Source organism: Stegostoma tigrinum, chromosome 22 (assembly GCF_030684315.1).
Source record: "Stegostoma tigrinum isolate sSteTig4 chromosome 22, sSteTig4.hap1, whole genome shotgun sequence".
NCBI lineage: Eukaryota > Metazoa > Chordata > Chondrichthyes > Orectolobiformes > Stegostomatidae > Stegostoma > Stegostoma tigrinum.
In genome coordinates this window covers 27,623,825-27,640,883 of record NC_081375.1, presented here as the reverse complement: position 1 = coordinate 27,640,883, position 17,059 = coordinate 27,623,825, and the positions used below count along the sequence as shown (strand labels likewise).

Here is a 17,059-nt window from a genome sequence, read left to right as displayed (position 1 = left end):
AAAATAATAACCTGCTTTCACCCTACTGAACATCTGAATGTAATAAGACTGCTTTTAGTATTGATTTGGCTAATAGCTGTTTGGAAATTATTTCTTAAGTAATCATGTCAATTAGCAAGCAATCAGTTACCGTATTTTAGATGCAATTCAGTTGGTATGTAATCACATGGGGTGGTTAAACTCATCATAATTTGAGTGTGTCTAAGTTGTAAATGAATTTATTCTTTGTGACCCCTCTTGTTACTGAAAAGTCCAATATGAGATTGGCATGAACATCCATGGAACTGTCAGTTCACTTTGTTTGTGCCTGGGCAGTCTTTTGTGATTGTGACCTCGTCTTCCTCTAGACATTGGGATTGTTGTGTGTTTGGCGTAGATTGGCTTTCAAAGAACATTGAATCAAATTTCAGAACTTGGCACCACATGAGTTATTTCGCTTCAGTGCCAACCAACTCTCTTTGGGGAAACAATGTCGAAGGTTGTAATGCTTTTGTGTAGGGTGTCCTTGAATCAATTGTACTGCCACTGTTATTTGACCTGAAACAGTTATCTATTGAGTATTAATGGAGCTGAATTGTACTTGCCTCTGGATTATTGAATATGAAAATGTTTTATAAATGTAAGTTGCTGCTTGGCAGGTCTGTCTGATTCCTGTGCACATCAGCAAAATGGTACTCAAATTGCCTGCATTCTTCAAGTCTAATTCTCTTAAAAGCTTTGTTATACATTACATTTGTTCTGGGATAATTATATCTATAATTTTAAATGGAGGTCTATTGTGACTGATCTGTTTGAAAGAAAGGCCCTGCTTTTGAAATGTTTGAGAAACATTGTGCTGGTGAAGAGGTCTGTGCAGGTTTACACAAGTTATATTCACCTTTCTCAGAATTTTAAATACAAATCTTTAACCAAATAAACATTAACAAGAATGAAATACAAACTGAAGACAAAAAGCTCAAATGCATCAGGTTTACTTTGAAGATGTATGATCAGATTGGTGTTCAAACCTTTTGAAAGGGGAACACTCTGGATTGTTTTCTTGTTCAAATTAATTAACCAAGTTACAACCGAACACGTCCATCAAGCAAAATTGTCTTCATTGAAGTGTAATTCCCACCTGAGTAATGCTTGATTCGCTCTCCCATTTTATTCCATTTTTACCTTTTTACTTCATGGTATGCATGGAATGTAATAAAGCTATGTAACAGTGACAAACATAGATACAACAAAAGTTAAATTAGCCCTTTTGCTCTCTCCCAATCAAATTATTACTGTGATTGTTATTATAATCATAAACTGTGATAATTTATTCCTATAAAACAAGTGACACAGACGGTACACAAGACCATTGTAAACTTAGCTGAGTGAATTTATACATTTCACCACCTTTGCCTATCAAGGAACCTTGTCTTAAGCTCCTTGACATGCAGCGTAGTTTACTGTTCCATGCTTGCAGCAAACGGTTTCTCATGCGTTAATCCCACAGGCTGTCAGATCTTTAAAGTACTCCAGTAAATGTGGACTGTTGTTACCATCCCAGGTTCACAGTGATAAACTGAAACAGAAGACTTTCATAGGAAGACTAGACTATTCAGCCCCTCGAGCCTGTTCCACCATTCATTAAGATCATGGCTTATGGATTATCTATGGCCTACTTGACATACCTGCCTTTGGCCATATTCCTTTAAAGCTTTAGTTGAACAAAGAAAAACTATCTCAGATTTAAAATTTAATAACTGATCTAGCATCCACTGCTGTTTGTGGAAGAGTTCCAAACATATACCGCCCTTTGTTTTGGAATCCTCTCTGATATCTCTCCTGAATTATCTGGCCCTAATTCTCAGACTATGCTTCCTAGTCCTAGAATCCCCAAACAGTGGAAATACTTGATCTTTATTGATCTTGTCTTTTTCTATTAATATCTTGAAGATTTCACACAGATCACCACTTAATCTTCTAAACTCTCGAGAAAACAAGTCTAATTTGAATAATTTTCCCTCCCGACCTAACCCCGAAGTCAAGAAATCCATTCTTGTAAACCTATGTTGTGCTCCCTCCGAGGCAAATGTATCTTTCCTAAGATGTGGTGCTTAGATCTGCTGTCTGTACACCAAATTGGGTCTAATCAGGGTTTTGTAAAAAGTAGGAAGCCACTCAACACTAGGTTATAGTCCAACAGGTTTATTTGAAATCACAAGCTTGCAAAGCACCACCCCTTTTGTCAGGTGAATTGAGAGGGAAGCACACAGAACACAATTTATATGCAGAGAAATCAAAAGAGCATACAAATCATATGAGTAAAGTGTTGAATGATAAGTCCCTGCAGGTGATCTGCAGTGTTAGACAGTGTGAGTAAAGTGTCAACAGCTGGATAACAAGCGAAGGGATGACCAATAATCTATTTAAATGAGGCAGAGAGATAAGTACAAAACATTTTAAAAATAAGGTGGTGCTGGAGACAAACCAAATGACTGGAATAATATAAGAACCAAAAGAACTGCGAATGCTGTAAATCAGGAACAAAAACAAAGTTGCTGGAAAAGCTCAGCAGGTCTGGCAACATCTGTGGAGGACAAAACAGAGTTAACCTTTTGGGTCCGGTGACCCTTCCTCAGAACTCTAGAGAAAACTCTGACTGGAATAATACGATAGGTATAAGAGTCGCATGTGAAGGGTCTAGCCAAAGTAATAAGTAATTCAAAATTGTACAAACTAATTAAGGTAGAGAGATTGTAACAATGTATCCAGGTGATGGTGACAAAACAGGACTGTAAAGGAAGATTTTACAGATACAGAACTTGTGGTGAGGTCACATGTCTGACCATCTTCTTCCCTTTTGTGTAGCTATGTAATTTTCCTTTCAGAACCCCTCTTATTCACTGTTATAAGCTGCTTTGTGGTCCTTTTGTTGGATTTGTATTTTCCACTTCTGCAGGATTTGTGCTGGGTTTTTTATTTTTGCATTTTTATAAGTCCTTTATTTTAGTTTTATGCTGTTCTTTATCTCCAGTTGCCCATGGCTGTTTTTCTGTGGAGCTTCTCCCTGTCAGGCATATAAACTGGTTTTGTTTTGTTTTGTTTTGTTAAATGTTTCCTTAAATATCGTCCACTGTTCTTCAGTCATTTTACTCATTATCAGGTTTTCCCAGTTTACTGTGGACAATGTTTCATCTTGTTAAAGTCAGCCTTGCCTAAATCTAAAACTCTGTAGGTGATACATGCTTTTTGCTTTCAAACACTATATCAAACTGATTATGTTGAGATCACTTTGATAAATGATCACACACAATTAGGTTACTGACTAAATCCAATATTGCTTGTCTGATTTGTTGCATTTGGGACATTTTGCTGTAGGAAGCTATCCCAGAAATTAGCTACCTTTCTGATGGGTAATTGTCTGCCTCTCCCAATCTATGTTTAAAGTTTTAAAATCCCCCAATTAATACTACACTGGCTGTGCTGCACATTTGCTTTTGTGCAATCTCACACCTTTGAGCTGCTTCGAGGGGTCAATACACAACAGCTATCACAGTTTTAGATCCTTTAACTGTTCCTCAGTTCCCCCCACGTGGCCTTCACTGAATGCTTTCCCTCATTATATTCTCCTTCACCATTGAAGTAATTTTGTTTCTAATCAGTAAAGCGCCTCCACCTCCTCTGCTATTTTCCCTATCCGTCCTGTAAACGTTAAATTTTAGTTCCCAATCTCAACCATTCTGCAGTTATGTTTCTACTACTATATCACAATTTCCAACTTGAATTCATGGCTGCAGCTCATTAATTTATTCCTTATCCTTTGGGCATATTTGGGCCATATGTTGTAAACTGTGCCCCAGTACTGATGCTTTATTCAGCTGTCTATTATTTCTCCCTTGCAGTTTAATGAATACATTTCTTATCATTTTTGCCATTACCTGCTGTATTTGGAGGGGAATTGATGACAGTTTCTTTACCCTGTCCTGTAAATTATTTTGAAATTGCTTTGAGTTCCCTGAACGCACGCACACACACATGATGCAAATAAATTTCAAATGTAAGTTCACTAGAAACATATGTTCAAAATTAGATACTTCTGTTTGTAATCTTTCTTACTTGTTGAAGTTGTATTCTGCATAGTAGCATCTTCATCTATTCTGATCTATGCTGTTTGTTTTACAAATAAATGAAGTTTATCTGGGGGGGGAAAAGGCTTTTTTTTGTCTACTTTTACCCCTCTGCTAAGAAGCAGGTTCTCCAAGGGTATAAATGCACATTTAAATGAGGTTCCAATGAATTATCTATTAGATTCCATGGTGTATTGGCAGCCTATTCCATTACAGCCAAGCCTGATCTTTCTAAACAATATTCAGGCACATGGAACTTCTGGTTGATGTTTTCATTTTTCTTCCAAGAGGAAGGAAGAAGGTAATGATAGCAGCATCTTGATTAATTACTTCACTGGAGCAGGTTGGACTTGAACCCAACCCAGGACACTATCACTGTGGACAAGAGACCCATTAGAGCCTGATAATCATAAACTAGAATATAGCTTTCATCTGTATTTAAATCTTTGTGCTTAAGTCATATTGAATTTGGAGAAAATGTTTGAGAACAGATAACCTTTTACTTTAAAGCTCACAAAAGTTATCTGCAATATGAATGGGTTACACATGCAATATTGTGAAAGCATTAAAATAGCATCCTGTGGAACTACTTTATGATTGAGAAGCTTGATCCAGTTGAGTAAATAAGAGACTAGGAAAACCCTTGGGTTTGAACTGTTAATTGTTACTGATTTCCCTGATCTCTGCTAGACTGACACAAATCTCTACACTAACTTAAACATCCTTTGTTTGAGAAATAACAGCAAACCAAGATTACCAATCCTGATCACCCCATGTGATCCTCTGCTTCAGAAGCATTTGTGATGTGATGCTCTTGTCTGTGGCGCACCACAAGATTCAATAGCTTGCCGATTATTCACTGCAAAGATTATAGTTTGGCTGGTCAATTAGCCAGAATTTCTGACACGTATTGATCAAACCAAATTGTCCCTGGAGAGAGTGAATTTCCATTTAATTAATCCATCTCCACTCTCAAATGCTTTGCAGGTGACTCTTATGGCGCAGTGACGTGTCCCTACCTTTGAACCACCTGAGATTTCTAAAATGCTTTGCAGTAGCAGACAGGCTAGAGTGTGAAGGCCACATTTGAAAAGGCTTCTTTGATAAGGTTTGAAGGAAGGGGAGATTGATGAATTGGAGCTTCCTTGGACAAATCAAAGGCCCCTGCCCCCTCCCTTCTTCATTCTTGACTGTTTGCTTTCCCTCTTCCTGCATCTTAGAGTACCAGCCCCAGAACCCTGTGACATGTCTCACTCTGGCCATCACTCTCCTAGCTATGCCTCCTGGATGTTCTTGGAAGTGTGTTGCTGAGTTTTGGCACTGCTGAGATTCCTAGACCTGCTGACCAATCTTATTGCTTGACAGTTTGAGTTTTTCCATATATGTTCATTCACGGAATGCAGACTTCACTGGATGGGGCAACATTTATTGTCCATCTCCAGTTGTCCTTGGAGGTGGTCATGAGATGCATTCTTGAACCACTGTGGTTCATGTGCTGTAGGTAGATTCATTTGCTGTTAAGGAGGATGTTCCAGGATTTTGATTCACTGACACTGAAGGAATGATGATATATTTCCAAGTCAGGATGATTTACAGCTTGGAGGGGAGCTTGCGGGTGGTGGTGTCCCCATGTATCTGCTGCCCCTTGTCCCTCTAAATAGTTGTGGCCATAGGATTGGAAGGTGCGTTTGGGAATTTCTGCAGTGCACGTTGTAAGTTATTTACATTACTGCTAAGTGTCTGAGGTGAGATCATAATTATGGTGTCAGTTAAGTGGGCTAGTTTGACCTGGATGGTATCAAGCTTCTTGAGTGTTTTTGGATTTGCACTTGTCCAGGTAATGGGGGAGTCTTCCATCATACTAAACCAAACAAATGGTGGAGAGGCTCTGTGGAGTCAGGGGTGAGTTATTCACTGCAGGATTCCTAGCCTTTCAGCTGCTTTCATTGTGGAAGTAGTTCTATGGCTTGTCCAGTTCATTTTCTGACCAATGGTTTACCCCCTTCAAGAATGTTGATAATGGGGGAATTCTGTGATGGGAATGAATGGCAGGAGACACTGGATTCTGTCCTGCTGGAGTTGGTCATTGCCTGGTACAAGTGTAGCGCAAATGTTATTTGCTACTTGTAAAATAATGACAAAGAATTTTTCATTCATGACCTATTTGACAAGAACTCAAATGGGGAATAGATGGGACTTTCAAATTCCATGTGTGTTAACATGTATTCCAATAACTATATTTAGACTACTTACTTTTAATTTCTTTAATGCAATAAACTTCTGTTCTATGTTATAATCAAATCTGCAGTCTGCGGTGCTTATTATCTCAGCAAAAGACCCCTATGTTAAATTCATTTTAAAAAATCTATCAAACCAAACTTAATTCTGGAATTTGGATTGTAATGTAATAACATCAATGGGAATCATAAAATTACTGATATTTTTTGTTTTGAATTCCATATGCCCAATTACCTGGTTCCCTACCAGAAATCTATTTCCTCCTCAATGATTCCACCTTCACTGCCTTTAGAAGCAAGAGTTCCAAAGTTGGACAACACCTGAGAAAGAGAAAATTCTCCTCATCTCTGTCCTAAAAAGGCAATCCCTAATTTTAAAGAAGCGCCACCAACTCCCCACCACCACCAACGAAAAGGTTTTGGGGGTTCACGGAAGAAGAAACATCCATTCCATATCCACCCTGTCATGACAATTCAGGATCTTATATAATTTAATCATTGTCGCCCATCATCTTCTAAACTTGGAAACTAAACTGAAAGAACTGCGGATGCTGTAAATCAGGAACAAAAACAGAAGTTGCTGGAAAAGCTCAGCAGGTCTGGCAGCATCTGTGAAAGAAAAAATGGAGTTAACGTTTCAAGTCCAATGACCCTTCCTCAGAATGGGTCCCTCCTAGAACATTTCCGTCTAAACTGCGGTGGAAATGAGTCCAGTCTAACCAAGCTTTCCTCTTTTGATAAGCCATTTATCACAGGTACCAATTTAGTGAACTTCTGAGTTGACTCCAACGTATTTGCATCCTTCCTTGAATAAGGATCTCAGATCTACAGAGTTTTCAAACTGTAGTCTCACCTGTATTGCTTAAATATAGCATTCTTTCTTCTTTGTTCAGTTCTTCTTGTTGTTAAAATTAGCATTCAGTAATCTCTCTCAATATTTGCTGTACCTGTGTATTGACATTTTGTGACTCATAGTTACTTCTATGCATGTATGTTCATAAGCAACATGATAAAATTTAGATTATGTAATCATAACTAAGTTGCTGTTTTTCAGTGATTGTTGCATGTAATTGTACTGCCTTATATACTACACTAATAACACTTAAAGAGTACTTCATTGATTGTAAAGTGCTTTTAGACATCTGATGTTCATGAAAATCAAATAGTAAATGCAAGTCTTTCTTGCTGTTATTATTGGGTTTGCAAAAATGTTTTAAATCAAGAGAGGTTATTCAATAAAAATGATTAGAATGTGAATTGTTTTGCATTCTGAACTTCAGAAATGATTTAATTTAAGCTAATTTAACATTTCTGCATCCATTTGAACATTTTCTTTCTTTCAGGAAATGTTGGCAGAGTTTGACGCAGTGATGAAATGTCGAGAGCATGAATTTACACTCCAAGCAGATGAAATGAGTAATGCAGTACTTACCAGTGAACTAAAGGTTTGTGGGAAATTTTCAGTGTTATTTCCTATTACGTCAAAAGATCCAAAGCTTAACTTTTTGAAAGAGAAATAACATAATGTCAGCTGTAGATTGACTGACTACCTGCAAATCTAGACAGGAAAAGCTTATAATTCAGTCCACTTCCATGCATGTCTGAGCAGCTGTATCAAGGTCTGTTTCATAAGCATGCTTTAGTCAATGTCTATGTAGGCCGAAAATAAATTTTACAAAGCGTCTCTTCTATGTCTCAGTGAAAATGTTCTACTCACTTTGCGATTCACTTTGGATGAATTTATCTTGATTTGAATAACTACTTCTCTTTACAAATTTGGCCTACTATCTGTTTCAAACAAAAATGATATGTAGTCCACTACAGTAATTTTTGCTGCGTCTTAAGTATTATTTGTGATACAGTTTAGTCCTTCAGAAATACTTTTTCATTGATAATCAACACATCTAATAGCATCACTCATCCACTCTGTAGCTGCACAAATTGGAGGGTTGACCTTTCAATCCACCAGCAAATAGGGCCAAAGCAGGTTTTCAAAAAAAGTCTCTTTAAGCTAATAAAGAGGGTGGAGGGTGTGGTGAATGTGATTCATAAATCCAAGTTAAAGGTTAAGGCTAATGAAAAGTATATCAAAGAGAAACTGAGTGGAACAGAAAGGAACATTGAGTTTAACGATAGGAGTGCAAGAAAAATGGGAATAGAGGTTATAAAATGAAGTCACTATCTCTATCTTATCTGACTAAGGGTTCACTCAGTGCATCTTCAGAAAGATTGAAAAAAATTGTGAAAATAACAAGTGTCTAATTTCACTCACATTCCTATAGTATTTTTGCATTTCTGTGAGCAAATTCAAGGCAGCATGATTCAGTTTCCCAAAAGAAAGCATGTTCTTGCCACAAGGGAATCCTCTGATGCAAAGGTTACTACAGGAGATCCACGTTTGTAATTTATTAGAAGACCACGAATTTTGATTCCTTTTGGACCTATTTTCAACTATCTTGAGTGACTCCGCTGTCAACTAACTTCTCTACTCCTCTGTCCTTCTGCAACAAACACTTCTCCTCTTCCCTGTCGTATATGAATCATGCTAGATGATATCTGATTGGCATTGGATGTATCATGGAGGAGGGAATGGAAAAGAAGAGATGTGTAATCAAAGAAGAAGAGTACAGAGCAGAGATGACATCAAACTTGTATAATTAAAAATGTTCAATTATGTTTGACTGTAAGGATGGATAATTAGGGTCAAACTCCCACAGAAATTATTGTGAAAATGGTGAATGCAGTTCTTTGTATTATATCTTACAGAATGCCCAAATCAATTCTTTAACAAGATGTCACTTAAAGATAGCGGTATTTGCAAATTGCCTCAGCTTAGTCTTAAAAGAATGAACAAGTGTTTTTGTGTTGCCCTGTAATTGACCACTGCAGGTGAAACTTCTTTCAAAAGAGATGCAACTTTTGAAGGAGGCAGGAGCAAAGGCTGCAGAGTCACTTCTTACAGCAGAGAAAACAAACAGTCAACTGGAAAAAGAGCTTCAAAGAAAAGACTGTGAACTGAAAGATGTAGCCATCTTAAAAGATGTCAGGTTTGTCGTGGTTGATTAAGTTCAAATTTATTAAAATTTCTTTTGTTATGACTTCCAGAAGGTTGCAAACATGTTTCTATGTTTTGTTAATGTATGAGGACTATCCACAGAATATTTTCATGAAACCATTCTATATAATTTCTACATGGAGTTTTTTTAAAGGGTTAGCGGGGTAGTTTGGAAATGATTATGGCAGCCTTTCACCTCTAGGCTAATGGAATGAAAGTCTAAGACTGTCTTTTCTTGAAATTGGTTTAGAGCTGCTCATCCACGGCCTTATGTTTCTGAATGCAGCTGCCACCAATACTGAGCTGGTCAGATTGCAGAGTGAACTCAGGCTTGATGGCCCATATGTTTTACTTTTGCAGTTTGTTTACTGTGATGATTAATCACAATGCATTTGTACAAGTGCATCAGTGTTTCTTTTTTAAACAAAATAACGTAAGCTTATTCAATTAGAAAGAACACAAGTATGCCAATTTGGAAAGATCTTATCATAAGTTGTAAAGTGTCAGATTCAACTCTTTTTTTTCCTAGCAGTATCTTCTTATAAAACAATTCACCCTAGTAAAGTATAATTCATTATCTTCACAGTTCTTACTGAACTGACAAGATCTCGCACATTTCCTTTGAAGAAACTTACTGCATACTCACCACGTGTGTTTGCCCAAGATACACAGGCTGACCCAGTGAATATTGTCTGATTTTTTTTTGACTACTTTTGAGACTGCTAAATCAACTTAAGATTTCTTTCCAGCTCTGATTCCCTAAAGATTTGCACAAACTAAAATCTGCCTTTATACTTTACATCCAAGTTTCCAAATAGTAATACAGTATAAACCTTCACCGCAGTTACAGGTGATCCTGCTTTAGCTGTAAAAAACAATCACCATAGTCTTACCAGACCATAAGGCTGCTCTCTCACTAGGGAGAGTGCTGACTGATAATGGTTTAACCTGAGGGTCACCAAGCCTTGGGCGAGGGGTTGAAAAGGAGCATGCTTATGGTAAACTCAGCCTGTGCAGGAATTGAACCTCCTGCTGTTGACGTAAACTGCATCATAAACCAGCTGTCCAGCCAACTGAGCTAGTTAGAACCTGATTCAAAATTTAAGACGGTTGGAGTAGGAGATTTGATTTTTGTAGATTCTTCATTATTAAGGGAATCAAAGATTAAGGGGAGATGGCAGGAGAATAGGTTTGAGAAACATATCAGCATTGATTGAATGAAGGAGCAGACTTGAAGGACCAAATACTCTAATTTTGCTTCTAAATACCGTGGTCATGACTTTTCAAGGGTTGAAGCTGAGGCATGTTGTTCAGGTATAGCAGAAGGATCTTGATACTTCAAAAGAGTGCCTGAACCTGAAGGAGTTTTGATTTGTTAGCACCACTGGGGTATGCTCTGGATTTATTGAATACTATTTGCTATGGATGCAGAATCTCATGCTTTTATTGCAAACTTGTTCCATCAGCAAACTGTGTGGGCAGTTGCCCAATTGAGTGCAATCAAAGTTGTTAATGTTGCAAATGCTATGTCAATTGAGAATTATTCAGGAACCTTGTGACACAGAGTGGTAGTGACGCTATAAATGGGTCAGAAGGGGTCTGGGTTTGAGTCCCACCTGACCTAGTGGCATATCACAAGGAAGGTGATGGCCTAGTGATATTAACGCTGGACTGTTAATCCAGACACCAAGGTAACATTCTGGGGACCTGGGTTCAAATCCTGCCATGGCAGATGGTGGAATTTGAATTCCATAAATATCTGGAATTAAGAATTTAACAATGACCATGAATCCATTTTCGATTGCCTGAAAGACCCATTTGGTTCACTATTGTCCTTTAGGGAAGGAAACTGCCTCCCTTACCTGGTCTGGCCTACATGTGATTCCCAGACCCACTGGAATGTGATTGACTCTTAACTGCTCTCAGAGCAATTAGGGATGGACAATAAATGTTGCCTACCCAGTGACGCCCCTCATCCCACGAATGAATGAAGAAAGAAAAAAGAAGTAATTCTATAAGAACTAGTTTCCATTTGGAAGGGAGCTGGTCTATCGAAGGGAATACAATACTGCACTTCTAGCTCCTGCTCCTTCCTTTGCCAGATAAAAAGTTACTGTATTAATAAAGGTTATCTGGCAAATTTGTTGGGATGGGAAAACAATGAAGTGATATAATTTATTCCAGATAATAAAGTACTGTACTACTTAATACATATACAAAGACTCTTCCTCATTACTTCCTTAAGTACTTAGGATACAAGCTTCTCCAGTCTTGTTCCTAATTCTATCTCTAACACAGGTAACTGGCCATGAAGCTCTCTTCCATTATCACTTTCAGGGGTTCAAAGTTTCACTTATCATGGTGGTAAAACTTGAATTCAGTACTCGATGTGGAATAGTCAGAGCATTTTATGCCTTCATGATATCCTCCAAGTTGTACTCAACTGATGCCAGATAAGATTCTGTTTGCTTTGTTTCTTGCTGATTCATTCTAACTCACTGTTCTAAATGCAAATATAAATCTATCCAGATTTCCTTTAACTTCAACTACTGAAGTTTGATTCATGGAATGTGAAACTCTGGAAGTACTCATCAGGCAAGGCAGTTTTTGTGGACAGAACTAGTCAAGATTGCATTTTGGATGTGAACTCTTTGTCAAAACTCTTCTTTGAAATTTTATGAAACAGTAGGTGAAATAATTCCATGGAGGCTGGTCTCCAAGTCTCCGTTTATTTACACATGGAGAGTCCTTGACACTAATCCAGCCCCTTCGGAGCTAGCTCTCAATTTGTCAGACATCCTGTTCATTCTAACAGCCCCAACCAGCGAGCTCATATTCTATGAGGTTTACTTGGCTGACCTTGTTATAATCTCTGTGGTAGGAACCCTAGCACTGATTGTTAGTGCAATTAAAATGTACTTTTCCTTTTGTCTAGTTTTGCTCTTCTAGTAAGTAACTTGTGCGTACAACTCCTAACTTGTCTGTAATCTATGTTTCAATGAGAATTCCTGTGACTTTAAGCTTAGGCTTTTGTCAGCCAGAGGTCGTGGCTCATATTGGTACTAACGACACAGACATAAGAGAGATGTGGTCCTACAAAGGAAATTTAGGGAGTTAGGGAGGAAGTTGAAAAGTAGGACCTCTAGGGTTGTAATCTCTGGATTACTCCCTGTGCCGCATGCTAATAAGGCTGGAAATAGGAAGATAATACAGTTGAATGCATGGCTAAAGAGCTAGTGTGGAAGGGATGGAACCTCTTCCAGAGAGGTGGGACCTGTACAAGAAAGATGGGTTGCACCTAAACTGAAGGGCCACCAATATCCTTGCAGGCACATTTGCTAGTGCCACTCAGGAGGGTTTAAACTAGTGTGACAGGGACCTACTAAAGCAGTAGGTCAGCATGTGGAATGTTTGAAGAGACGAGAGGGGCTAAATTAAGTAAGTCAAACAGGAAGAACAGGCATGACCAGGTTAATTACGACGCTGAGACTAGTGGTCTGAAGTGTTTTAATTTTAATGCAAGGAGTATACAGTTAACGTAGATGGGCATAGAGCCAGGATTAATACATGGGACTATGATGTGGTAGACATTACAGAAACGTGGTTGAGAGAAGGGCAGAACTGGTAGCTTCACATTCCAGGGTTTAGACATTTCCGGTGTGATAGAGAGGGATGAACTGAGAGGACATCCTGGAGGACATGTCCAGTGAAGGAGTATAGAGTCACAGAATCATACAGCAAGGAAACAGACCAGACATCCCAAACTGACCCAGTCCCATTTGCCAGCATTTGGCCCATATCCCTCTAAACCCTTCCCCTATTCATATACCCGTCCATATCCCTCCTAAATGTTGTAATTGTACCTATCTCCACCACTTCCTGAGGCAATTTGTTCCATACGTGCATGAGAAAGTTACCACTCAGGTCCTTTTTAAATCTTGTACATCTCACTTGAAACATATGCCTTCTATTTCTGGATCCCCCACACTAGGAAAAAGACCTTGGCTAGTGACCATATCCATGCCCCTCATGATTTTATAAACCTAAATAAGGTAACCCCTCAATGGTAGAATTTTGGAATAAGAAAGGTGTAATCACTATAATGGGATTAGATTATGGGTCTCCCAATAGTCAATGGGAATTAGAGGAACAGATTTTTCATTGTAAGCAGACAATGAAAAGGTGGTAAAAATAACAGGGTTGGGTTTATGGGTGATTTTAGCTTCCCTGATGTCCACAGGGTCTCCTTTAATGCTATGGGCTTAGATGGGGCAGAATTTGTTCCGTGTATTCAGTAGGGATACTTAAAACAGTATGTAGATAGTCCACCTAGGAAAGAGGTTGCATTAGACCTTTCACTGGGGAATAAGCTTGGCCATGTGATCAAGGTTTTAGTGGGAGATCATTTTGGGAAAAGTGATCATAATTCCACAGGCTACAAAATAATTATAGAAAAGAATAACACTGGTCCTCAGGTGAAAATGTAAAATTGGGGGGTAAGGCTAGTTATAACAGTGTCAGGCAGGAAATGGAAAAATTGGACTGGGGACAGCTGAAGGTAAATCCATATCTGAAATGTGGGAGTCTTTCAAAAGAATGTTGGCCAGAGCTCAGGACTAGTATGTTCCAGTGAGGATGAAAGATAAGGATGGCAAGATTTGGAAACCTTGAACTACGAGAGGAGTTCAGAGATAATGGGAACTGCAGATGCTGGAGAATCCAAGATAACAAAGTGTGGGGCTGGATGAACACAGCAGGCCAAGCAGCATCTTAAGAGCACAAAAGCTGGCGTTTCAGGCCTAGACCCTTCATCAGAAAAGGGGGATGGGAAGAGGATTCTGAAATAAATAGGGACAGAGGGGGAGGCGGACTGAAGATGGATAGAGGAGAAGATAGGTGGAGTTGAGAGTATGGGTGGGGAGGTAGGGAGGGGATAGGTCAGTCTCTAAGGAATGGGAGGGGGAGTTGAAATGGTTCGCGACTGGGAGGTGCAGTTGTTTACTGCGAACCGAACGTAGGTGTTCCGCAATGCGGCCCCCAAGCTTCTGCTTGGTTTCCCCAATATAGAGGAAGCCACACCAGGTACAGCGGATGCAGTATACCACTTTGGCACATGTGCAGGTGAACATCTGCTTGATGTGGAAAGTCATTTTGGGGCCTGGGATGGGGGTGAGGGAGGTGGTGTGGGGCCGGTGTAGTACTTCCTGTGGTTGCAGGGGAAAGTGCCGAGTGTGGTGGTGTTGGAGGGGAGTGTGGAGCGGACAAGGGAGTCACGGAGAGAGCTACCCGTAGGTTGCAGGAACAGCAACTCCTATTCTGCTTGGAAACGCTGCAGCCCAATGGTATAAATGTGGATTTCACCAGCTTCAAAATCTGCCCTCCCCCCACTGCATCCCAAAACCAGCCCAGCTCGTCTCTGCCTGCCTAACCTGTTCTTCCTGTCACCTATCCCCTCCTCCCACCTCCAAGCTGCACCTCCATTTCCTACCTACTAACCTCATCCCGCCCCCTTGACCTGTCCGTCCTTCCCAGACTGACCCATCGCCTCCTTACCTCCCCGCCTATACTCTCCTCTGCACCTATCTTCTCCTCTATCCATCTTCGGTCCGCCTCCCTCTCTCTCCCTATTTATTTCAGAATCCTGTCCCCATCTCCCTTTTCTGATGAAGGGTCTAGGCCTGAAACGCCAGCTTTTGTGCTCCTAAGATGCTGCTTGGCCTGCTATGTTCATCCAGCCCCACACTTTGTTATCTTATTATGAGAGGTGTTGTAAGTTTAGTCAAAAAGAGAAAGGAAGCACATGTAAAGTTTAGGAAGCTGAGATCCTTGAGTATAAAAGAAGCAGAAAAGAGCTGTAAAATGGACTAGAAGGGGCCATGAAATGTCTTCGGCAAGTATGAAGTTTTGTTCTGAATTTTTCCTTATCTATCCAACAGGATAAAGGAACTAGAAGACCAATTAAATAGAATGGAAATTAAATTGAAAAAAGAAGAAGAAATATTCCAACGCAAGTAAGTACCTTTATTAAATTTTATATTCTTTCAGTCATCTGTTGGTGTCCATCATGTGAATTCAAAATGGTGTAGCTGTCCAGAAACAGAGTATGTCTGCATTGAAGTTCCAAAATGTTGCATTTGTTTAGAAAACAGCCTCCGTTCCCATAAATATTATGTTTAAAAATACCTGCCCGTTATCTTAAACATGTCATAACATGGCAGACAATTTAGAGGTCCAAGCTGGAGAGGAAATCTAAATTATGTTTCCTGAATCTTTGCATCTGGAATGGAAGCACTATTTCTGACCCAGATCAGACAAGTTTTCCATTTTCTCAGGAGTTTTACACCCAGCCGTTCAATGCAGAATCAGTCACGACAAAGCACATGCAGGCAGCATCAGAGCAGATTGTGCAGAAGCCACAACCCCTTTTGTGGCTATATCTTCCATGTTCTATGTTTTTAAAATCCCACAGCTACTGAGGGAAGGTAAATGTGGTAAGGTGGATGGGTCATTAAGGGTGGTGGGTGAGGAGTATGTGAGGTGCAGGGCAGTAAGTGAGTTGTGGAAGGTTCATGTGACAGGTGGGTGAGGGCTTTTAACAGTGAAGAACAACTGAGTTTTTAAAACTACAGTGAGGTAATTACTGCCGAACAACACATCTGGTCCTGAATATGCTGATTTTACAGGTGTAGAATTGCACTCCATTAGGAATTCATGTTGCAGGTTTTAAAAGCATGAAAATTAAAATAAGTGTTTTAATATTATTCTCTTGTTTTGCTTTTTCTTCTTCCCCTTACTTCCATTTGAGGGATATGCCAATCCTTTTAACACTTATTTTACAATGATTTATATGTAACTTTTCACTGTTATTTACTGCCCGCATTCCAGTTTGTGTGCCTCAGTGAGAATTTGTTAGCCTGATTTAGTTTGGGAGCCTTTTTGCTGCTTGCACTGCAAAGACACTCACAGCAGCCACTGAATTCAAATGGATGACTGGTGGTCTTAGCTGACAAGCTTGTTAAAATTCTGTACGTGACTGACTGGCTTTCCTCCTTTATAATCTGGTATTGCCAATTTCTCAATCAATTTCTCGACTTTCAATCTATAGCCGCATTCTACCTCCATAATGAATTAATGCAGAAATAAGAGAGATCTTGAAGCCTTTCACATGTTTAAGATTCAATGTCATATCGTTTTAATTAGCTAAGCCATTTGGGGAGCATCAATATTAAAGTTTGACAGCCAATAAACCTGAAATATCTGAGAATACTCCACAGTAATTTACTGATCAAATATACCATGCGAGTCAAAAATAAAGTGCTGGAGATCTGAAATAAGAAAGAACAGAGTTTTGAAGAAGAGTCATAACAGATTTGAAATATTAACTCTGTTTCACTCTCCACAGTGCCTGCCAGACCTGCTGAGTTTCTCCAGCACTTTCTGTTTTTATAAACTACTTAATTTTCCAGCTATATCTGAACTAAATTCAGCACCATTTTGTGTTCTAATAAGGATAAGAAGAAATTACTTAAATAAGAGCTTATCTTCTGTCCTAAGTGTGGTCTTAAGCATGGTTTCAGGGCTTCTGTAACGTGTCTGGAAGGTGTTCCAGAACTTGAGGAGAGTCACTCCAGAAACAGCAACAACAGTGTCGATGCCCTTGGAGA

At 39.3% G+C, this 17,059-nt stretch overlaps 1 protein-coding gene across 5 annotated transcripts in view; it reads left to right on the top strand.

Moving 5' to 3' along the window:
• ccdc57 (coiled-coil domain containing 57) overlaps positions 1–17,059 on the top strand; it is a 175,027-nt gene that overhangs the window by 30,156 nt on the left and 127,812 nt on the right. For all 5 annotated transcript variants that reach the window (XM_048555362.2, XM_048555365.2, XM_048555363.2 and 2 more), the window contains exons 4-6: positions 7,684–7,785; positions 9,230–9,387; positions 15,332–15,406. In XM_048555362.2, coding sequence (XP_048411319.2) covers positions 7,684–7,785; positions 9,230–9,387; positions 15,332–15,406 — 335 coding nt within the window. The remainder of the gene's footprint in view (positions 1–7,683; positions 7,786–9,229; positions 9,388–15,331; positions 15,407–17,059) is intronic.